Raw genomic sequence first — 25,371 nt, forward strand, 5'->3', positions numbered from 1 at the left:
TCATTTCTGATTTGTTAAATTTTGGTTTCTATTCTTTTTACTTCCACATTTTCCATGGGTTATCCATCATTCATGGGTTCAGATACACCGATATGTGAACAGCTATATCTCTCCTTTTTTTCTTTGACTTAGGATTGGCACTTAACCACTTAGCCATACCCACAGCCCTTTTGGAGACAGCCTAGCGATAAGTTGTTTATGGGCTCGCTAAGTTGGTGAGGCTGGCTCTGGCAGCCTGGCAAGCAGAAAAGACTTAAAACAATCTTTTTCCCTTTTGGTGGCCATGGCAGCACAACTGAATTGTACATTTTAAATAGTTTCAGCCCAAGCTCTTTTTACATTCAGATTTCACTTGGGATAATTCAAACAACATACTAAAAACTCTTGCTTTTAGTCCAAAAGTCACTACCACATTCCCCAAAGTTTCATATTTGGACTTTTTTATTACTGTTCACAGGGTAACTTGTGAGAATTTTATCTCTTATTATTTCAATTACTATGTGAAAGTTTACAAATATTAAAATTTTAGGACCTCTAGCTAAGACCTCCCCTCTTATACTACAAGGTGTGTTTATCATCTTTTCCTTCACCCCAACAATTAGTCCTTAATCCAGACATTTTCAACATGTTAAAGAGATCTAATCTCTCTCTTCCTCAAATGTTGAAGGCCACTTAAAAGACTATTCTTGGTGTTTTAATGCAATAATTTTCTTCTTTGAATATTATTCCTTTTCACTGTAAAACATACATGTAAAATAAGCATTGTATTACACATTTATGATACACCTATAAATCTGGGGTGGGGGATCCTTGAGGCCTCCATGCTTTTTTTAATTCTTATTTTTGGCAGTGTTGGCATGCCAAAAAGACACTACCACTGAGCCACATCCCCAACCCAATCTCCATGCACCGTTATTCCTCAACTCTTTTTGCCTCTAGATTAGAGACAATGCAAAATTCACTAAGAACAAATAATGGAAATAAAAATAAGTAATTGAAACTGGACAAAATTCAAACATGATATATAAAAGAATCAGCAATAGATAATTACCCAATTAAAAAATTAAATAAAATAAAGGCATTGTATCTAACTACAACTAAAAAATAAATATAAAAAAAAAAAAAATGAAGGAGGGCTAGGGATGTGGCTCAGTGGATGTGTCTTCAGTGGTAGCTCAGTTGATATAGTGTTGCCTAGCATTCACAAAGGCCTGGGGCATTAAAAAAAAAAAATACTATCCCCTCTCTGATAAAAAACAATTAATCAAACATATACTGCATTAGGCTATAGATAAAAGAAACTTTGTTGTTCATGGAAGCAAAAAAAAAAAAAAAAGACAGCTCCTACAGAAGGTTATCTGGCAGCAATTATTGAATTGTGATCCAGAAAAGCCACTCCAAGGGATTCTCCTTCAGATATAATCATACCTATGAGAAATGATGATATTATAAATAATGCAATGATAATTCCATATTATCAAAAGACTGGAGCTACTTAAATATCCATAAATAATGCAATAAATCTTTCATATTTTTTAAAAATATATTAGGTATTCAAATAATTTTTTTGAAAAGAGAATATCAAAAAATTGTAACCGGGCTGGGGATGTGGCTCAAGTGGTAGCGCATTCGCCTGGCATGCACAGGGCGCTGGGTTCCATCCTCAGCACCACATAAAAATAAAGATGTTGTGTCCACTGAAAACTGAAAAATAAATACTTAATATAAAAAGGGCAGGGGATATGGTTCAGTGGTTAAGTGCCCCTGGTTCCATTCCCAATACCCACCCCCGGCCTCGCCCCGCCAAACCAAAACCCAAAAACAGGCCTGGGGTTGTGGTTCAGGGTAGAGTGCTTGTCTCGAATACATGAGGCACTGGGTTTGATCCCCAGCATCACATTAAAAAAAAAAAAAAAAACTAAATAAACAAAATAAAGGTATCGTGTCCATCTACAACTAAAAAATATTTAAAACAAAAGCCAACAGAAAAAACCCAAACACCTCCCCAAATTTGCAACCCTGTCTTAGCCTCTCATGGGGTTGGTTCACCCAGCTTCTATTTTCCTTTACTAAATACTAAAACCAATGAAAAGGCAGACCACAAGTCAATGCCATAGTAAATCACAATAGAGAAAACAAAACAAACAAACAAAAAGAAAGATGTAATTAAAGGTTAAAAACACTCACTGGGATTCTGTCATCTTCTCGTCGTCTTCGACCTCTGAAAATAGTTCTCCTTTTAAAAACAAAAGAAGGTGTTGGGGGACAACTTGTAAGATTCTTCAAATATACACAATCTAACAAAAATGGAGAGATTTCTAGTTTAACTTATATTCTAAATCTAAATCCACCAAAATTAAAAGATAGTCTTCTGAAAGCAATCTGAGCTTATATAACCAAAAGCTCCACCACCAGTTAGCTGGTTCATTTTTACTATTTTTTTTTGCTCTCTCCATACCAGAAGCGTATCAGAGTTTAATTTAGGCAAGGTAGGCACTATAAAACCCATTCCTACAGGTTATACTTAGAATAACTAAAACCCTAAGGCACAAAGATGGATAGCCTATTTTTCTAAGCTGCCTTCTCCTTGGCCAACTATAAAGAACTTCAAAATATAAATTTCTGATCATAGTGGCTGGGCATGGTGGCATACGCCTGTAATACCAGTGGCTTAGGAGGCTGAGTCAGGAAAATTTCAAGTTCAAAGCCAGCCTGAGCAATGGTGAAGAGCCAAGCAACTCAGTGAGATCCTGTCTCTAAATAAAATACAAAATAGGACTGGGGATGTGGTTCAGTGGTTGAGTGCCCCCCACCCCCAGTTCAATTCCCAGTACCCCACCCCCAAATTCTGATCATAGCTATTCTATATGGATACTCTATATTTCTTAATTATTTTAAAAAAACTACTGGGAGGTTGAGGTTGTGGCTCAGTGGTAGAGTGCATCTGAGCACATGTGAGGCACTAGGCTTGATCTTCAGCACCACATAAAAAATAAGCAAATCAAGGTATTATGTCCACCTACATCTAAATACATTAACAACAAAAACAAAACCAGTAAACACCCACTGAGGTTAGCCATTACAGTGGCTGATGCTTGCCAAGCATGAAGCCCTGTGTTAGATTCCCAGTACTATAACAACAGAAACAACAACAAAAATCTAAAAAATTATTAACCGATGATAAACTGTTTATTTCCATAACCACATGCAAATAATTGTTAAACCAACAACATCAATCATTAGTCATGGTCTTTGAATACACAGAATGAGTGTATTGTGATCAAAGAATTTTCATACACCCATATTTTCTTACCTGCCCCTACCATAGTCCCCATTCTGTTCCATCTGTAAAACAGGAGTCTCCTTGGGAAGGTGAGTTTGCTCCTGATGCCCTATTACTGTAGGGTTATGCCGTTCGGGTGGAAAGTTCCTTGAACTAGATCTGTTCAATGGTCCATCCCCCAATGACACAGAGCCCTCTGTTGAATGTTCTGAACCACTGGATGACCTAAAATGAGGCTTCACACTATAAGAAATAAGATCATATACATCAAAAGATGTATCAAGACAGAAAAAACCTTTCTTTGTACTCTGGTTGTCATATAGTGAAAATGTTACCTGTTTTATTTCTTACATATAATATTTTCAAAAGGCAAAAGGATTTCTGTTGAAGAAATTTGTTCAAGGAGAGATTTGGGAGAAAATCCAAAGTTCTTTGGAAAAAAGAAGAAGAAAAAAAAACTATTGTCTTGATATACCTATATCAGCCAGGTTAAAAATTTAACATCTGTGCCATGAACTCTCAATAAGGGGAAAACCACCAATGAAAGTAAAAATTGGTGGTGGTTGTGGTGGGGGAACAAAAAAATTCGCACTCATTTTATGTGTAAGGCATAGACATACATTGCACAGATATACTATAATCTGTAATATTAAATTTTCATAGGAGAAAATTAGTAAAGAAGCTTGAAAAGTCTCTTTATGGGAATGACAATGAATAGGATGAGAAACAGTAGACATACTAAAATCTCAGCCTTCACCAAATGCAATCAGTTGCTCAAAGATCCAAATGTGGAACAGAAAACTACAGAGAAATAAAGCCAGCAGTCTGGCATGTGTCATGAATTAAGGTATACAATATGTTAAAAAGCACTGCCTCCCCCAACCCTGCTTCTGCAAAAATAGCTTTTATCTTGGATGAAAACTAGGAGCATCCAACTTCCTAAAAAATCTGTAAATAGATTAAGCTAAGGTAGCATAACAGAGAAAAGATGCAGTTTAATCAACAAGGCAAACACCTAAAGTACGCCTAAGCAACTGAGGATCTTGGCTCTACAACAGAATAACAAGGAAGCGTGAGATTTGTATTAGCCCATGACTTACAATCTTTTATAATGTTTTCATAAATACAAACTGATAATATTAATAACATTTTGCCAATTTCCTAAGCTCTTAGAACAGGGACTGAAAATCATTTATAAGCCCCAAAATTAAACATTAATTTAAATGGCACATACAGCTATTTTATTCTCCAGAGACCATGACAAATTAGGCTATTACTATTAAACTTTAAGATAAAAATCAAGCTACAATGACACTTCAGAGAATTTATTTTGATGAGCATCTTGCTAAGTTGTAGAGCTTAACCTTGAACTTGAAATAAAACCAACAGTCTGGCATGTGTCATGACAACCTCCTGAAGTTGCTAGGATTATAGTTGTGCTTCAACATATCCAGTGAAAATAGACTGGGTAGGGAGGTAGGGGTGTAATTGGGGCTTAAACCTGGGTATTTAACCACGGAGCCAGACCCTTAGCCCTTTTAATTTTTTTATTTTGAGACAAGGTCTTGCTAAGTTGTTGAGGCTGGCCTTCAACTTGTGATCCTCCTGCCTCAGGTTCCTGAGCTGCTGGAATGACAGGTGTGCGCCATTGCACCTGGCAAAAATAGGTTCTTCAATAGCAATAAAAATTACAGTATGTCACCTATCAGTTTTTTCCAAAATATTTATTATCTAGCATATCTGAAAATGACCTCAAGAGTTTGATAGATTATTTACATATCTGTTCAGAAACTATCATTCACCAATTTTCACCTTGTACACCAATAAGCCTAATGGACAAATTATTTTATTATTATAGTTTAAACAGCCCTCAGATCTCATAATCTTACCCTTCATTGAGAGGGACTTACGATCTCAATCCAGGCAACAGAAAAGAGAATGAAGAAAGAAGTGATAAAGCCAGAAGAAAAGGGGAAGTGACAGAAAGACAGAAAAATGCCTGGATTTTTGAAAGTTAGTCCTATTCTCTCTAAGTAGGACTAGTGATCATCATTGGGCTATTCTCAAAGTTATATCCAAAATTGTAAAATGGCTCTAATAGTTACTTCCTCTTTGATTGCTAACATTAATTTAAAGGAAAATGGTATAAAAGCCTGACAGCTGTCACGTCATATAATAAACAAAAGAAGTATTATACTGTTGGTCAAAAAGTTAGTTTCATTTGTAATGTTTGCAGAAATATGGAAAAAAGTACTCACGTATTATTTTTATAATTAAAAACAAACCAAAACCACTGTTGCTCAAATACATGGAAAAAAACTATACTGTGGTTTTGAAAAACCATGCAAAATAATAATAAACTTGCCTATATGCTCAAAACCATAGGTGAATCTCTTTTTTTTAATAAAGGTGACTACCTTTCCTGGCTTTCTTATTGTAAATGTCATCCCTTTCACCAACAAGGCACAGTAGACAAAATGGGGACAATAAAGGAAGAACAATGAACCCACCACATTTTTAAAAAAATTAACAAAGGACCTAAAAACAGCATATTACAGGGACACAGCCACATCAATGGTTACAGCAGCACAATTCACAATTCACATCTAGGTTGGCAGAGCCAACCTAGATGTCCCTCAGTGGATGAATAGATTAAAAAAAAAAAGTGGCATTTATACACAATGGAATATTACTCAGCAATAAAAAAGAATAAGATCATGGCATTTGCAGGGAAATGGATGGCATTAGAGAAGATTATGCTGAAGTGAAGTTAGCCAATCCCCCGAAAAACAAATGCCAAATGTCTTCTCTGATTTAAGGGAGGTGACTCAAAATGGGGTTGGGAGGGACAGCAAGGGAGGAAGATTACCTGTAGATAGGAAATAGGGGTGGGAGGGAAAGGGAGGGAGAAGGGGAATAGCATGGATGGTGAAAGGAGACCCTCATCATTATACAAAATACATGTATGAAGATGTGAATTTGGTATCAACATACCTTATATACAGATATGATAAATTGTAGTATAAAGGTGTATTAAGAATTGTAATGCATAAATAAATAAATAAATATTAAAATAATTAACTAACTACATTGGCAGTGCCAGAGATCAAATCCAGGGCCTCACACATGCCAGGCCAAGTTTCTTTTTTTTTTTTTTTTTTGAGAGAGAGAGAGAGAGAGAGAATTTAGTTTTCGGCGGACACAACATCTTTATTTGTATGTGGTGCCGAGGATCGAACCCAGGCCGCATGCATGCCAGGCAAGAACGCTATTGCTTGAGCCACATCCCTAGCCCTGGGGCTAAGTTCTTTATCACCAACCTCAATACCCAGTCCCGTATTGTATTTATTTTTAAGGAACCAGGGATTGAATGCCCAAGACGCTTCAACACTGAGCCACATCCCTAAACTTTTTAATTCTTTATTTTGAGACAAGGTTGCTTAGGGCATCACCGAGGCTGGCCTTGAATGTACAATCCTCCTTTTGCAACCTCCTGAGCTGTTGGGATTACAGGTGTAAGACAGGACACCCACCTTTATTTATTTGTAACATGAGCATCTGAAAAGATCAGCACCAGCCCGATCAGTTAAAAATAGCTTTTAGTCTACCTAATAACAAATATCTGTTCTACTTAAAGTGTTTAAAGCAGAAATGACACCTTCAAAGAACTATATGGGGAAATCAACACATACTTTTTTTTTTTTTTTAAAAAAACAGGTCTACTACCTCTAATCATGACCAATTTGTTATCTTCTCAAGAGAGAATTTAGAAATTGTATTGATTTCTTTTTCTTCTTTTTGCAGTACTAAGGATGGAACCCAGGGGCACTCTATCAATGAGCCACATCCCCTGCCCTTTTTGTTTATTTTGAGACCGGATCTTGCTTAGTTGTTTACAACCTCACTAAGAGGCTAAGGCTTGCCCTTGAACTTGTGATCCTTCTGCCTCAGCTTCAGGAGTATTAGGATTACAGGTGTGTGTGCTACCACACCCAGCAATTGTGATTTATTCTATTGGAAATATTTTTCAAAAAATAGTTTTAGTTGTAGATGGACACAATACCTTTATTTATTTGTATGTGGTACTAAGAATCAAACCCTGTGCCCTCAAACATGATAGGCAAGTGCTCCACCACTTAGTCTCAACCCCAGCCTCCAATGGAAATATTATTTTTTGGTACCAGGAATTGAACCTAGGGGCGCTTAACCACTGGACCACATGCCCAGCTATTTTTAATATTTTATTTAGAAACAGGGTATCACTGAGTTGCTTAGGGCCTCACTAAGTTGCTGAGGCTGACTTTGAACACACAATCCTCCTGCCTCAGAACTATATGGGGAATCAACACGTACTTCTTCTTTTTTAAACAGATCTACTACCTCTAATCATGACCAATTTGTTATCTCCTGAGCTGCTGTGATTACAGGCGTGCCCCATGGCGCCTGGCTTGAAACTTTTAAGAAAAAACTTTTTGTCAGTTTATGGCAGAGGAGAAAGATGTTTGGAAAGTCTTAGTCCTGGTGGTAAGAGCCACATAAGACTGGCAAGATATTTATCTTCTTCAGCCTTATTTTCTTCATCTATAAGTGAGTTAAAATTACATAACAAAGATCTGTGTGTTCTTGGAAATCAATCTTTTCCAAACAACAGGATGGTGACTACAGGGCAGTATGTATACTTCTATTCCTATATCATAACAACACTGAATTTTGTAGGTAATTGCTATAATTACTAAACAAAGTGTGATCTACAAACAATGTACTGCTTGTAAATTACCCTACATTATTCTTTTTCCTGAGCTAGAATCTTGCTATGTTGTCTATGCTGGCCTTGAACTCCTGGGGTCAAGTGATACTCCTGCCTCAGCCTCTCGGGTAGTTGGGACCATAGTTGTGCATGACTCTACCTGGAAGTATCCTTCATTATTAATATACAAAAAGATGCCATTTGAAACTTGAATAAAAATGTGTTTATGTAATACACATTTTCTAGCATTTAAAAATTACCTTTAGGACTGGGATGTAGCTTAGTGGGAGACCATTTGCCTAGCATATACAAGGCCATGGATAGAATGGTGGTCCCCATCTGTAATCCCAGTGGCTCAGCATTGGTCTGCCTCAATAACTTAGTGAGACACTCTTTTAAAATAAAAATTTAAAGGGCTGGGGATATTGCTCAGTGGTAGGAGTCCTCTGGGTTTAAACCCTGGTACCAAAATCCTCATAATCATCATCAAAAACACTGAATGCAGAAACAAAATAATACACCACTTTCATATCACCAAAAAAGCTTTCACAGAATATTTTTTTAAAAAAATTATGTTACTTTAAAGCAGCACGAAAACTGTCATTTCTATTTTGTGTTAAGCAGGAAACCCATTCAAATGCTTTAACAGCATCAAAGGGCATCCAAAAATTGTGACCATTAAAGGGGAGCCAGAATGAATGCTTCCAGAATGCACTGAGACAGACATATTTTATACTATAACACTACTTTCTCTAATAAAACACACTTCAGAAAAATCACACAAAAAAGGACTGAATTATTAGACGACATTTTGGAAATATACTATGTGGTCACCTTGCCAAAGAAGAATCAAGTGGGGGAATCGGATCCGGCAAGAGACTGAAAAATCAATGAAAAGAAATCATTAGTGGGCTGGGGTTGTGGCTCAGTGGTTAAGTACTACTGAGTTCAATCCCCAGTAGCCCCCACTACAAACACACACCAAAAGGGCAAAACTAGTAATTAATTCTAAACCATCTTTTATTCTCTGCTCATTATTCACTATCAAAAGCCATAGTAACATACAAAATATTATCACTTGACATCTATATAAAGAAAAATACTTAATATACTTACCAATCTTCTGTAAAATAGTAAACAGGAGCCCTAATAATTTATTATCTACAAAACAGCTGTACCTATTGTCAGTGCTATAAAAATTAAGATAAAAATGTAAGGCTTGCTGGGTGTGGAGGCACATGCCTATAATCCCAGTGATTTAGGAGGCTGAGGTAGGAGTTTCACAAATTCAAAGGCAGCCTCAGCAACAACAAGGCACTAAGCAATTTAGTGAGAACCCACCTCTAAATAAAATACAAAATAGGATTGTGGTGCTGGGCCTGTAGCTCAGTAGCAGAGCACTTGCCTAGCATGTGTGAGGCCCTGGGTTCAATGCTTAGCACTGCATATAAACAAATGAATAAAATAAAGGTCTGTTAATATCTTAAGGAAAAGAGAAAAATAAAGGCATGCTGTCCATCTACAACAACAAAAATATAGGGCTGTGGCTCAGTGGTTGAGTGTCCCTGAGTTCAATCCCCAGTATACTTTGCACCCTCTCCTCACCAAAAAAAAAAAGTGAGGCTTTAGGAACATAGTCTGAGATTTAAAAGCTATTTGTGTGTGTGTGTGTGTGTGTGTGTGTGTGTTTGGGGGATACTGAACCCAGGGGTGCTCTACCCCTGAGACCTACGTCCCCAGTCCTTTTTATTTTTGAGATAGGGTCTCCTAGGTGGCTGAGGCTGGCGTCCAACTCGAGATCCCCTACCCGCATCTCTAATCTCCAGTCTCTCAAGTAGCTGGGATTACAAATATGTGCCACAAGTCCTAGTGCAAAGTTAATTCTTCAGAATCTGAAATAATACGTATCACAACATTCCACATTTCTAACCCCAAAGATTTTCCAAAATGTTACCCATTTATTATACTGAGTGGCATTTAGGCACAATTCTAGATTGAATCATTCATATGTATTAATAAATATACAAACATTTTTATTGTGTCTGCCAATGAGTATTGCTATTAACAGCAGTAATTTATTAAGAACAATTAGGAATTGTTTAAAATAAATTTCAGCTATGATTGTTATCTTACCGATTTTTTTGGAATGGTCGACCAACATTCATAGCAGCAGCATTTGTTTTATAAGATCCTGGTGAATTAAAGCCATTCACAAAACTACCATTGGGAAAGGGAGCCTAGAAGAAAATTTTAATGTTTAAACAATATCAATGGTAAAGACAAGAAATGGGATTAGGGTCACAGAAATCTATTGAGCTTAGCCTCCTTTTAAGCCAAATATTTTATTTATTTACTTTTGCAATATTCACATCATATACCACTTGACTTATGAATAATTGTTAGTTCATTACTTAATAAGGAATATTATTCTCTGACAAAGTTTCATAACACTAAAACTATTTAAAACCCTGTAAGGACTTATAAGCTACAAAGTAATAAATAGCAACACAAATGAACTACTCCAGCCTATTTCTTCAATTTTCAGGATGGATTAAAAATCCTGTAATTTTTGTTTTATTATCCTATAAGTATCTCACTTACCAGTGGCGTTTCAAAGTAAGGTGCAGGACTTGGAGACCAAGACTGAGGCACAATACTATAGACTGAGTATTGTTGATGAGGATTATATACAGGCTGCATAAAGACTGGTGAGGCATACTGTGCTTGAGTTTGAATTGGCTGACTATACATACTAGAATCCATTAATCGATAACCATTCTTAGCAAAAAAAGTATTGATGGCTTTTATCCTTGCCTAGAAGCAAAAGGAGCACATTATAATAAAACTCAAGTGTATATTTTAACAAATATATTAAATTTACATTTAACACATATTATTTGACTACACTATTTCTGTTTACTGTAGAGTCAGTAGAACAAAAGAAAACTGACAGCTTTATTAACAAGAAATCTGTACACAGGAAAAAAATAGAATAAACAAGGTTAAATAGAAAAGTCTGAATGGTGAAACTAATTACAACACAAAGAGTGCTAATATCTCTAATAATACATAAATTGTAAAAATAGGCATGAAAAAGCTCAAAAACTCTACTAGGGTTAGAAATGAGCAGAATTAACAAAAATGAAAGGCAAACATATGAAACAGATGCTAAACCTAGCTCATAAGATGAAATTAAATAACACATATGGCTAGGTACAGTGGTGTACACCTGTAATCCGAGCAACTACAGAGGTTAACGCAGGAAGATTCCAAGTTTAAGGTCAGTCTAGTCAACTGTCTAGAACATTTCAAGACTTTATAAAGGCTGAGGATATATCTCAGTGGTGGAGCACTTGACTATCATGCTAGAGAAACCATGTTCAATCCTACCATGACAATATACAAATAATTAACATCTAGGAAAAAAATGCTCAAAATCATTAATGATCAGAGAAATGAAAATTAAAATCACAATATAACCCCATATACCTGTTAAAATGGCTGTTCTCAATAAGACCAGTATTGAAGTGGATGTAGAGAAAGAACTCTTGAACACTATTGGTGGAAACCTAAATTAGTAGAGCCATTATGGAAAACAGTTTGAAAAAGGCCCTTACAAGTTAAAAATAAGCCTGGGGGTGTAGCTTTGTGATAAAGAACTTGCCTAGCATGTGTGAGACCCTGGGTTTGATCCCCAGCATAAAAACCAAACAAAAACTCAAAATAAAAACAACAAAGGAAACCCCCATACATTAAAAAAAAAATAAAATTATTTTTATAAAATCATAAATTAAATTTAATGGTCTCACCACAAAAAATAAGTACACAAGGCAGATGTTATTAGACTGATTTATTCATTTCATAATGCATATGCTTATTATGATATAAAATTGTACCTGAAAAATGGATACAATGTCAATTATACCTTTAAAAAACTGGAAGAAAAAATGCACATAGCTATTTAAGAACAGTAATCATAAACAGAATGGGAAATGAAGATAAATTCTCCTTGGGCTAGGGCTCAGTGGTAGAGTACTCGCCTAGCATGTGCAAGGCACTGGGTTCAATCCTCAGCAAATTACTTATAAAAATAAATAAATAAAATAAAGGTATCATGTCCAACTACAACTAAAAAAAAAAAAATCAAATAAATAAGTCAATAAAAATAAAGGCATTGTGCCCATCTATAACCAAAAAACTTTAAATATTAAAAAAAAAGAAGAAAAGAAAAAAAAAGAGAAAATAATCCTCCTCTAAAACACAACACAAATACAGGAACAATTCAACAGTCCATCAATCATGGTGTATGCACATGATATTCATCAACTATGAAACTTAGGTACTTCTCTAAATACTATTTTGGAGTGATTTCCAAAAATATACTATTAAGGGAGAAAAAGAAAAGGTAAGGAGGAGAAAAGTTTATGTAGTAAGGCTATTGTAAGATGGGCATATGACACTTGGATATACAAATATTAGTATTTAACATACTGTGTTTATGTGCTCAGATTTTTTTTAAATAAAATCTATTTTTTTTTAAAGAGAGAGAGAGAGAGGGAGGGAGGGAGAGAGAGAGAGGGAGGGAGAGAAAGAGTTTTTTAATATTTATTTTTTAGATTTCGGCGGACACAACATCTGTTTGTATGTGGAGCTGAGGATCGAACCCGAGACGCACGCATGCCAGGCGAGCGCGCTACCGCTTGAGCCACATCCCCAGCCCCTGTGCTCAGATTTTTAAAAAATATTTATTTATGTGTTTTTTTAGTTTTACGTAGACACATTATTTTGTTTTTATGTGGTGCTGAGGATCGAACCCAGGGTCTCATGGCATGCTAGGTGAGCGCTCTACCACTGAGCCACAACCTCAGCCAGCCCACATGTGCTTAGATTTAAAACAAAAATTAATCTGTATAAGTTACAAGAAAAAGGAAACTAAAGGTATATCTAATTTGTTATGTAACAAAGAATTCCTAAGTGAATTTAGCCCATAATAAAATAAACAGCTGATTGTATGTATGTTCCTTAGAAATCATAGGCACAAAATATGGCAAGATAATTAACACTCTTCAATTGTTTTCAGCATTATATTGCTATTGATACTGTTATTCTGATGTTTTTGTGTGCAATTATGGAATAGATTTAATCAGTGATTATATTAGTGTCACAGACATCCAAGATTTCACACTAAAGAAATGAGACACTGATGAGACTGAAGAAATATAAACTACATTGCCTGAAATTAAATGGAAAGCTTCAGCACAAACTCAATGTACTTTTTCTCAAAAAGGGCTAGAGAGCACATGAACCTTAGATTTACCCAATACAAAAGTTGAAACCAGCAAGCCACTAAGCTTCTTGTGCCTAGCCAGTGGTACACAAAATATCATTTCCTCATAAAGGAATCCAGGGAACTGGAAAACATGCTGATTCCAGGTCTTTGCAGTGGTATTACAGAAAAGCCTGGAACACCTTGTCATATTACTAAGCAGGGACACTACTGAAAAGTACCAGAGCTGAAACAAAAGAACTTGGGAGATAACTCAGAGAGGCCAAACTCAATGTGAAAAATAATTACACATTTTTAAATACCCAGAATAAAAAAAAGAAAGGTCACTTTTTTTCCTTTCTTTTGGAGTACAGGATATAGAACCCAGGTCCTTTGTGTATGCTAGGCAAGTGTTCTACCACTGAACTACATTTCCATCCCCAACATATCATTAAAAACAAAAACTGGTAATAAAGGCTAGCAACAACCATTTAGCATGCATTTCACACATGAGCCGTACCTCAGGACAATGGAGATGAGGGTAAGCCTCTAATAAACAGAAAAGAAGGCAATACGAAAAGGCACAATCTAAGTCAATGACACCAGCAGCTAGTCTTAGTTCCCTCTCTTGTGATATTCTGATAGCAAACTCAAATCTGATCAAGATTCCTGATCAAGGTACCAATTTGCATGAAATACAGGAGGATAACAATCACATTAAACTACACTCAAGAAATCATTTAGCAAGGCATTCAAAATGGGTGGAGAATGTCCGATGAAGGGGTTGCTGAGGAAGAGGAATGTTCCAGCAGTCTATTAAAATTTATAAATGCAGATTATAAATAGAAAGAGGGCTGGGGATATAGTTCAGGTAGAGTGTTTGCCTCATGCACAAGGCCCTGGGTTCAATCCTCAGCATGGGGAGGCCAGGGGAGGGGGAGGGGGAGAGAGGCAGAAGAAGAAAGAGGGGGTAAGGGAGGGAGAAGGGGAGAGGAAGAGAAGGGGGGAGAGGGGTAGAGAGATGGGGTAGGAGAGGGAGTGTAACTAGCAAAATATAAGGATATGAACATATACCAGCAGAGCATTTGCCTGGCATGCATGAAGCCCCGGGTTCAGTCCCTACTGCTAGAAAATAAAGGGAAAAAAGTATACCCTAGAGAAATTCTATAAGACATTCTTTATTTTTAAAGAATAGTTTTAAAAAACTTTTTTGTTTTATTTTTATGTGTGTTGAGGGTCAAACCCAATGCCTCACCCGTACTAGGCAAGTGCTCTCCCACTGAGCTACAAGCCCAGCCTCCAACATTCTTATAAAAGAAAAAGGGGGGAAAAAAAGAAAAGAAAAAAGGATGGTAGAGCATTTGCTTACATGTACAAGGTTCTGGGTTCAATCCCCAGTATGTGAAAAAGACAAGGGAAATCAAGAAAATACAAACACTGAGGATTACCTGATAATAGTAAAAAAATCAGTGATGATGATACTGTGGCTATTTTGGGGGTTATATTTTATTGTTTTATTGATATAGCCTAAGCATCTAAAATATGGCTGTTTTTTAAAAAAAAAAAAAAAAAGAATCCCTATCCTTTAGAACTACTAACGTTAAATTTTTTTTAAGGTTCTAATTTGAGCCATTTTATTAGCATACAAGAAGGTGTATTATTCACATTTAAGCTTCAGTTCTGAAGAACTGAAGCATTGGTAGCATTGTGCATGAAGCACTTTGAGATCTCAGAGTAGGAAATTAAGTACAGAGTGGAGGTCTTTTTTCTTTAGTTTTAGGTGGGCACAGTATCTTTATTTTATTTTTATGTGGTGCTGAGGATCGAACCCAGGGCCTCACGCATGCCAGATGAGTGCGCTACCACCTGAGCCACATCCCCAGCCCATTAATTTCTTTATAGATGAAATTAAGTGTGGAATTTATTTACAAATAATTTTGTTATGTGCACTTTACCACAACAGAAAAAAAAAATGGGTCATAGGTACATAGTGGTTTATTGTACTATGTTGTCCACATTTATGTTTGAAATTCCTGCATTAAGTTTACTTAAAAAGCCAAGCATGATGATGCATGTGTGTACAGCTACTTGGAAGGCTAAAGCAGAAGGATCACAAATTTGAGCCTAGCCGTAGCAACTTAGTGAGACCCTATCTCAAACATTTTTTAAACAAGGAGGCAGGACTTGGGATTTAGTTTAGTGTTCCTAGGTTCAATCTCCAGTACCTAAATAATTAGGTAAACCAACAAAAATTGCTCTAACACATGGCAAATTTTTAATTCAGACTATGTAGTGATAAACTGCTTTTGGGCGCTCTTAATAAAAAAAGTATATGGCTAACAAAACCTGTGATATTCACTATTGGGCTGCTGAAATAAAGTTTGGCAATTTCTGCAACAGAATTAATAGATGTTAGAGGGTGGACTGGGGTTGTAGCTCAGTGATAATGTGCTTGCCTCTCATGTGGAAGACATTGGGTTCGATTCTCAGCACCACATAAAAATAAGATATTGTGTCCATCTACAACTTAAAAAATATATATATATTAAATATATATTATATATTAATTTAATAAAATTTAATTTTATTAAATTAAATTAAAAATATATATACCCCCAATATATATATAAAAAATAAAAAGATGTGAGAGGGTTAGATTAGGAACAAAAAGCCACACCAAGGTGTTGGAACTTGCCAAAAGAAATGAGAATATCATTAATTTACTGGTTAAGTTGAGGACAGTTGGCAGTTTCACCTTATATTTATTCATTATTGTGAATAGTAGTACAGTATTCATTCTGGTCTGTTGTGTGTGTGTGTGTGTGTGTTTAGGGTGTTTTTTTTGGCGTGTGTGTGTTGCTAGGGATTGAACCAAGGGCATCATTGAAAACAGCAAAGATTTTAATCCAGCTATTATAAATGTATTTATAAATAACATACAAATTGGAGGCTGGGGATATAGCACAGTTGGTAGAGTGCCAAGGCCCTGGATTCAATCCCCAGCAGTGGGGTGAGGTGGGGGGAACCATAAAAAAATTATGTTAATTGGCTGAAGTTAGAATGCAATCTAAACACATGAAAATTTTTTAAAATAGAAATTCTAGAATATAGCCTCTACATGTTCAGACTGAGGGTCTAGCTCAGTTGTAGAGAACAAGCGTAGCATGTACCAAGGCCTTATGATTCAATTTCCAGTAACACAAATGGTTTGACTTATTTAAGCTGAGAGCACCATATAGGATTTCTGGCTCTGGCATTTTTCTTTCCAGGTATTAGGCCATTTGGTTTGGATGGATGGCATAAATGTTAATGTGCAGGCAGGGGATGTGGCTCAGTGGTACAGCGCTTGCTTCATGTTCAAGGATTTGGCCTCAATCTATACCATGGGAAAAAAAAATCAAATCAAATCAAAAAGAGGTGATGGAAACTAAGTGAATTTCTTGGCAAGAACACTGCTATGTGAAGCTAAAAAAAAAAAAAACATGAAAAAAATCAAAATGGTAGAGAGGAAAAACAAAACACTACAGTGAAAAAATTTTTATTACTATACCTGAAATTTCAGCAAAAGAAAAAAGAAACGGGAAGTGAAGGAATAATCAAACTACAGGTTATTTGCAGATTTCATCATTTCTCATGTTCATAATCCAAAAGACCCACCAACCATTAGATACAATAAAGGTGCTCACCAAGGTTGCCGTAGACTATAACATTAAACAAAACAAAAAGAAAACCAAACGAAAAAAACCCTAAGATACCAAAAATAACCCCCCCATCTCCACCCACCGGTGGGACAAGGACAAACAAAAACATAATTTAAAAAAATTATTTTTTGCTGTTGATAGACCTTTATTATTTATATGAAGTGTTAAGAATCGAACAGTGCCTCACATATGCAAGTGCGCTATGACTGAGCCATAACCCCAACCCCAAAAGCATAATTTTTAAGAAGGGCTGTAGCTGTAGCTCAGTGGTAAAGTGTTTGCCTGGATGAATGATGCCCTTGGTTCAATCCTTAGCAACACACACACATACACACACAAACACAGCAGACCAGAATGAATACTGTACTACTATTCACAATAATGAATAAATACAAGGTGAAACTGCCAACTGTCCTCAACTTAACCAATAAATTAATGATATTCTCATTAATTCAAATAACTTTTGAAAATTGGCACTGGACAAATGTTTCAAAATTCATATGGAAAATTAATGGTTTCAGAATAGCCAACATAACCCTGAAAAATAAGAAAAAGGAAAAAGAACTTATATATGGAAATAAGGATATTGCACAACTATGGCAATTAAAAAATATTAGTATTGGTTCAGGAAAGTAGAGATGCAGAAAACAGGAAAAAGAACCTGAAACAGATCTCAGAGATTTAGCACTAACCACATTGTAAAGAATAAATCAGTCAACACTTTCATGTTGAGACAATAGTATTTTCATTTATGTTAAGAAATGAAATTAGATTTCCATTTCATACTACTAAGATTTAGATCTTGGTAAATACTAAGTCCTAAGACCTAAATCTGAAATACAAAACCTTGAAGCTATTAAAAGACTCAGAACATTTTCATAGTCTCAAAGTAAAGAAGGTGATAATAATAGGAGAGCATCAGAGGCAATGAAAATAATTACAACTACCAAATAGCTTATTCGTAACATGAAAACTAATAACATGACCTACTATACAATAAGGATGATATTAAATATGTCAAATTCTTAGAACACGGGCTGGGGTTATGGCTCAGAGGTAAAGCGCTTGCCTAGCATGCGTGAGGCACTAGGTTTGATCCTCAGCACCACATAAAATAAAAAATAAAGATATTGTGTCCACCTGTAACTAAAAAAAATAAATACTTAAAATAAATTCTTAGAACATGCCTGACATATACTTCTTTTAATAATATAACATACTAATTATATGAAAGCAGGTAGGTTATTCTCACTTTTTGCACTAGTAAAATGAATAAGGGTAGCACAGGTAGCAATGCAGAGAACAGTAAAGTGTAGCAGTTACGAAGCTACTCCAATTGTTCAAACAATAGCAATAGTGATGGAAAGAAGTTTGAGGGTAGATTTCATAGGACCCAAGAATAGATAAGACACGATCAAGTGTCATCAACGACAATTCCTAGGTTCCCAAATTGTTGAATGTTAATGTGGGAATGCAGTCAATTGAGATGAGGGTGAAAGTACTAAGAATGTTTTTTATTCCTGTTGTTAAAGTTCTATCAATTAAGAATCAAATAATACAAGCCAAAAATATCTTTTAAATTACTATTGGTTTTGTAAAATATTATTTCCATGTTTTTTAAAATTCTTAAAGGACAACAACAACAAAAACTGTTTCACACCATTCCTCTACTGTATTTACAAATGTTTCTTACCATGATTGGCTTGCCCTGAAACGTTTTAACTTCTTCTCTTAAGTATTTAAAAGCCTGTTAATGAAGCAGAAAGGAACTTTCATAAATATTTAGACATTTCATTAAAGCTATTTTTATTCTATCAACATTTTGGGATTAGCAATTGTTTCTAAATAAAACAACAGTCTGAAGGTGACAGAATGAAAAAGCAAAGAAAAAAAATCTAAGCCTTTCTCAGCTACAGTTCCAAGTATGGATTGCCAGGCACGGTGGTGCTTGCCTGTAATCCCAGCAGCTTGGGAGGCTGAGGCAGGAGGATCTTGAGTACAAAGTCAGCCTTGGCAACTTAGTGAGGCCCTAAGCAACTCAGAGAAACCCTATCTCTAAAGTTCAAAAAAAAGCTGGGGATGTGGCTCAACTTGAGGTTCAATTCCCATTACCAAAAAAAAAAAAAAAAAAAAAGAAAGAAAGAAAAGAAGATCTAGTATAGATTACCACAGACAAAACACATCAGATTCAAAACAGAAATATCACTAGATAGCAATTTAAAAACTATTCAGATAATCTTCTAAGACAATTAAAAATCTTGTTAACTTTACAATGCAAACACAGCTATATTTTTGTTTCAAAGGAATATTATTTCTCTTAGCTTTAAGAGGGAAATGTTAACAACTAAGAGTAAAACATTAAAGTCAAATTTCAACATTTTAGAAATTACAGGTCTACCTACTATCTACTAGAAATACCAACAATTGAGAACAGAGCTCCCAATCTCCACAGTAACTTTGATAAATGTAATATACTATTTATTTTTTTAATCCAGGGCCTTGTGCATGTGAGGCAATCACTCTACCAACTACTTTTTTTTTTTTTTTTTAATTTGACAGGAAACAAACAGTTCTTAAATGGAAACTAAGGAAGCTTTATGAAGATGACCAAAAAAGATACCAGTTAAGCAAGAGTAAAAAGGTGACCAAGGCACTCATAAGTTTTTAAAAACACCCGTGTAAAGCCACTGAGGTGGTGCATGCCTGTAATTCTAGTGGCTCAGGAGGCTGGAGAACAGGAATTCAGAGTCGGCCTCAGCAAAAAAGCAAGGGGCTAAGCAACTAAAACCCCATCTTTAAATAAAATACAAAATAGGGCTGGGGATATAGCTCAGTGGTTGAGTGACCCTGAGTTCAATCCCTGGCACACTCATAAATAAATAAATACAAATAAAAGCACCAGTGTATGCACATATTTTTTCTTTCTTTTTAAAAAAAATATTTATTTTTCAATTGTAGCTGGACACAACACCTTTATCTATCTATTTATTTATTTTATCGAACCCAGGGCCTCGCATGTGCTAGGAAGGTGCTCTACTGCTGAGCCACAACCCCAGCTCCTTCTTTTCTTTTTTTTTTTTTTAAAACATATTTTTAGGGGCTGGGGTTGTGGCTCAGCAGTACAGTGCTCATCTAGCATGTGTGAGGTACTGGGTTTGATCCTCAGTATCACATAAAAATAAATAAATAAAATAAAGGCACTGTGTCCATCTACAACTAAAAAAATATTTTTAAAAAAAGTTTTAGTTGTAGATGGACACAATGACTTTATGTATTTTGATGTGGTGTTGAAGATCAAACCCAGGGCATCACACATACTAGGCAAACACTCTTGTCACTGAGCTACAACCCCAGGCAGTACACATTTTCTTAGTTAACATATACTGTGACTTCTCTTACAACCAGGACTATAACAAGAAAAGTTTTCTCCTTACCTGTTGTGCATCTGTGTCTGACTGAAAAGTGATATACCAGTTGCTATTATGTGCAAACTCACAGCTTATCACTTTGGGGCAGTTTTCACTTTTAAACAAAGCTTTCACTTCCTAAAAAAGAAAAATCACAGTCAACTTTTCTTTTTGATTTTCTGGTAAGGTTGAGCACTTCTTCACATCTTTTGGTCCTCAATCCCAAGTACAAATAGAAAACAAAAGATATTTACACTAAAACTCAAGAGTGGTCAGTTAACATATTTAAAGATACTTAATATAAAGAAACAACTGAAAGTAAAAAAGTATGCATACTTTTAAAGTATACATACATACATACATACATAAAGTTAAAGGAAAAGAAAGAATATGCATTAAAATACCATCAAAAGTCACTGACTTAACCCCAAACCAACCCATGTTCAAGTTATTTTTACCAACTCCATTTTTACCAATGAAGTCCACTGAACCTACTTATTACAAGTATGAAGAGAAATGTAATAATAACCAAAAATTTCCAAGTAAGAGAATATGATCAGGTTAAACTGCACCCACAAAATATCAAAGCATCATTATAGGCATCAATTTTTTTATATTTATTTTTTAGTTGTAGTTAGACATAATACCTTTATTTATTTTTATGTGATGCTGACGACCCAGGGCCCTGCATGTGCGAGGTGAGCGCTCTACCACTGAGCCACAAACCCAGCCTCTAGGCAATTTTTTAAGATAAAAGCTGACGGGAATATTGATGACAACAGTGAAGCCTAACCAATATACTTCAAATTTTTAAGACACTGAATTTATTTATTTTTAATATTTATTTTTTAGTTTTCGGCGGACACGACATCTTTCTTTGTATGTGGTGCTGAGGATGGAACTTGGGCCGCACGCATGCCAGGAGAGCGCGCTACCACTTGAGCCACATCCCCAGCCCAAAGACACTGAATTTAAAAAAGAATGTTCTCATTGTGATAAATGACATTGCATCAAATGTTTGAAATTTTAAAAAGTGGAAAACCATCAAGTTCTATAACTTTTGTGAAAGTGGTAAATTATCATCAACTTCAGTTTAGAAAATCACCATGTAATCCCAAAATTATATCACTGAAGATCTGTATGAAACTATTAGGTTGCCACTTACTACTGATCTTTACTTTTAAAATATCATCAATACTGTATATATTTCTTATTCCCTTAAAATGTCTAATGAATTCATTTTAAAAGATTTTAATAAAATGCCTATTTTCCACTTTCATCATTCCACAGTAAATTATGTTCACAGATTTACTTTTGCAAGCATTAAGAGGGGAAGTCTGGACTTAGAGTAAGCAAAAATTTATTTTGCCAGGAACCTTAAAGGGTCACTACCTCGACTACTTATTTTAATAAAAATTTCAGTGATCATTGCCTACATTTATTTTATCTGGCTATTTTAATCATCTATACTTCCTTTACTTTTTTGGTAATATTGTTCACTATCACCTTGTTTTATTATGTACGTAAACTCTTTATGTATTCAGAATAAAAATTAAAATAAATACAAAATTAACAAAGAGTATTTTATGTACCAGGTCATTACTCTAAGTTTCAAAGATCTTGTGACAGTTTCTTTTCTAATTTCTCTCTGCTTCTTTCTCTGTTTAGGAAATCTTCATTCTAGATACTGAATAATGAATGACTTTGGGTAAAAAGATTAGCTACTAAGGCATCATTATTTACTATGTGGCAAGGGACTAAAAATTCTAAACATAGCTAATAAATTACAATAAACAAGTTAATGATCAATTCTCAACTTTTTAGATTTAGTCTTAAAATGGACACAGTGGTTAAGAAACACAGGCTTCTGAATCAGATGATCAAGTTTAAATGTAGACTCTCTCATGTAACTGCCCATTTATCCTTGGACAAGTTACTCAACCACTTAAAGATCAGTTTTTTTTTTTTTTTGGGGGGGGGGGGCCTGGGGTTGAGGCTCAGCAGTAGAGTGCTTGCCTAGCACGGGGAGGTGCTGGGTTCGATCCTCAGCACCACATAAAAATAAACAAACAAAAAAAATAATAAAAGTATTGTGTCCAACTACCCCCCCCCCCAAAAATCAGTTCTTTATCTTAAAACAAGTTATAAAACCCCTGGCTTCTCATTTTCCCCTGCACTGGGGATTGAACCCAAGGGTATTTTACCACTGAGTTACATCCTAGTCCTTTCTATTTATTATTATCTTTTTTGAGTAGTGGGGATGGAACCTTTTTATTTTTTGAGTCTTGCTATAAATTGTCTAGCATGGCCATGAACTCGTGATCCTCCTGCCTCAGCCTCTGGAGTTGCTGGGATTATACAGCATACACCACTATGTCTAGCTCAAACATTATATTCTTATACCTGTATCATACCACCTTTATGACTACAGCTTTGCTTTATATTTTGCTAACCAACAGAGTTGATCTCACATCATTAGTACTTATTCAAGATTCTTTTTATCCATTCTTCCAGATGAATCTATAAGTTCTCAAAATAGCCCATTTATAATTTATTAATTTATTTTTTGGTACCAGGGATTAAACTAGGGACACTTAGACACTGAGCCATATCCCCAGTCCATTTTGTTTTTAAAGACAAGGGTCTCATCTTACTACATTGCTTAGGACTCACTAAGTTGCTGAGGCTGGCTTTGATCTTGCAGTTGTCCTGCCTCAGTATCCAGAGTTGCTGGGATCACAGATGAGTACCAGTGCACCCAAATCCCCATTTATATTTTTAACTGTAATTGAGTCACACCAAAAAATTCAGAATTTCATTCACTGCTTAGCCTACCCTTCCAGAACATAGAATTATATGTTTTTCTCCCTCTGTTTTTCTAATGTCAGAATTATCAAAACAAATTAATATTTATCCTATAGACAGTAACTAACACAGGGCACTGTCTTATGTTTTGCTTATGTACCTCCTCCAATTTACACAGTTAAAGAACATTTAACTTACAAATGATTAATGAATGATTTACCTCTACTGGTGTTGTTTCAGGAATCTCTCTGAGAATGACAATACAACGTTTATGACTTGGTCTCACCTTCTCGCCCTTCTCATCAACTTGTACCATAGGAGAAGCTGAAATTTTAAAAAGTGATCTCATTTGTGACAGGTGGTGATGTTAATAACACCATTAAAAAACCATGCATTTTAATTTCCATAGAATACATTAGCAGAGGCTAGGTTAATATAGCAAACATAAGTTACAATTTTTTTTAAAAAAAACAGAGGTTTATATGCAAAAAACATTAAATATTCAGAGTATGTACTTTGGGGGTTGGGGATGTGGGTCTGGCATGTGTAAGGCCCCAAGAAAAAACAAACAAAAGAAACAGAGTACATACTTCAACTTAGCACTGTGTTGACGCTAAAAAGAAACCTTTGGAGAGCACGAAGCACCTATAATTATGATTTTAATTAATTAATTAGTTAAGGGCCTCATCTAAATATATTTACTTTTATATTCTACTATAAAGATCTAAAACCCATTTAGATGTTGGTTTTGAGGAATCCCATTGTCAAAAGTTTTATTTCTACCTCTTTCAGAAGATGTCACACATTTCTCTGAACAGGTATACAAAATTAAAAACAAAAACAAAACTGCAACCCAGTTAAGAGTTCAAATGCGGGGCTGGGGATGTGGCTCAAGCGGTAGCGCCCTCGCCTGGCGTGCGGGCGGCCCGGGTTCGATCCTCAGCACCACATACAAACAAAGATGTTGTGTCCGCCGAAAACTAATAAATAAGTATTAAAAAATTAAAAAAAAAAAAAGAGTTCAAATGCTTGAGTTTTAAACTAAACAGGAATAGGTCTATTTGCCAATCTTCTATGTAGATAAGACTGAGTCTTTTTCAGAAATGATGTCTAGACAAACCAATTAGAAATTTCATAAATGGTGGTAGCCTACTACGAATGGAAATCCTCTATTTCTATAAGACTCTTACTACATTTTTTATACTAAATTTTTGCATATTTTGAACACATTTCACATAAAAGTAAAGATCTGCCTTTATTCAGTCAAGTAGTTTGTTAACAAAATCTACCTGTTACAGCAAATATTAATATAAGACATAAACACCACTAAAAATTCTTAGAGCCTCAACCAAGAAATATAAATTCTTTACCAAATTTCAGAAGTATTTGTCAAACTGTAGGTCACAACTCATGTGTAAGTCACAAAATCACTTTAGGACAAAAGAAATGAGTTTGTTGCAAATATACAGTATTAACTTGTAAAAGTGACATTTCAATTGTGTGTAGTAGATATGTGGCGAGTTTATCTGACTATAATGTAAACATTCACCTTACGTAGGTTCAAAAGTTTCAAATAGATCGCTTTACAAGGTGTTAGGAATAAGCTTTCTAGTAGCCCATGAAATGAGATTTGATTGTTTACACTTGCTAAATACAACTGACATAGAAGCTGTATACATACACATATATACCATCCTGGCCAGTAAAAATATTTTATTAGAAAAAAATAGAAATAAACAGTAAGATGAGTTAAAACAATTCCCTGTATCATAAAAAAAATCCAAAAAAAAATATTTAACTTCTTAAGTTTTAAAAATAAGCTAAAAGGTTATTGTTTACATACATCTCAACACTTCAAGAATTAGATCAGGATCTGTGGTCAATTTTTTTATCTCTTCCATGTTGGCAATTGTCCAAATTGGGACGAACTGATCACTATCCATCTGAGATATCAAATAAAGATCCTTTGACAAGTTTTCTCTGAAACGAATAAACAAAAGCAATATAACAAGCAATTTTTAAAAAGCATCTATGGAAAAAAATGTACCTTATTCACTTTTGTCACTATGTCTAGGGAAACAAAATTATGCTATTAGAATTAACATAGTAAACGTTGAAAAATCCATTTAAAAGTTCATGTTCAAAGATACCAACATAATATA

The 25,371-nt window shown here is 35.1% G+C and overlaps 1 protein-coding gene across 8 annotated transcripts in view; it reads right to left on the reverse strand.

Annotated features, from left to right (window-relative positions):
- Positions 1-25,371, reverse strand: part of Larp4 (La ribonucleoprotein 4) — a 67,989-nt gene that overhangs the window by 9,724 nt on the left and 32,894 nt on the right. For 5 of the 8 annotated variants that reach the window (XM_071609846.1, XM_071609845.1, XM_071609851.1 and 2 more), the window contains exons 5-13: positions 25,053-25,189; positions 23,430-23,533; positions 20,432-20,542; positions 18,691-18,744; positions 10,632-10,844; positions 10,164-10,267; positions 8,865-8,909; positions 3,314-3,526; positions 2,188-2,236 (exon numbers count right to left, since the gene is read on the reverse strand). In XM_071609846.1, coding sequence (XP_071465947.1) covers positions 2,188-2,236; positions 3,314-3,526; positions 8,865-8,909; positions 10,164-10,267; positions 10,632-10,844; positions 18,691-18,744; positions 20,432-20,542; positions 23,430-23,533; positions 25,053-25,189 — 1,030 coding nt within the window. The remainder of the gene's footprint in view (positions 1-2,187; positions 2,237-3,313; positions 3,527-8,864; positions 8,910-10,163; positions 10,268-10,631; positions 10,845-18,690; positions 18,745-20,431; positions 20,543-23,429; positions 23,534-25,052; positions 25,190-25,371) is intronic. The other 3 variants (XM_027949976.2, XM_071609848.1, XM_071609849.1) reach the window with 3 other exon arrangements.

This window comes from Marmota flaviventris, chromosome 3, assembly GCF_047511675.1.
Source record: "Marmota flaviventris isolate mMarFla1 chromosome 3, mMarFla1.hap1, whole genome shotgun sequence".
Taxonomy (NCBI): Eukaryota; Metazoa; Chordata; class Mammalia; order Rodentia; family Sciuridae; genus Marmota; species Marmota flaviventris.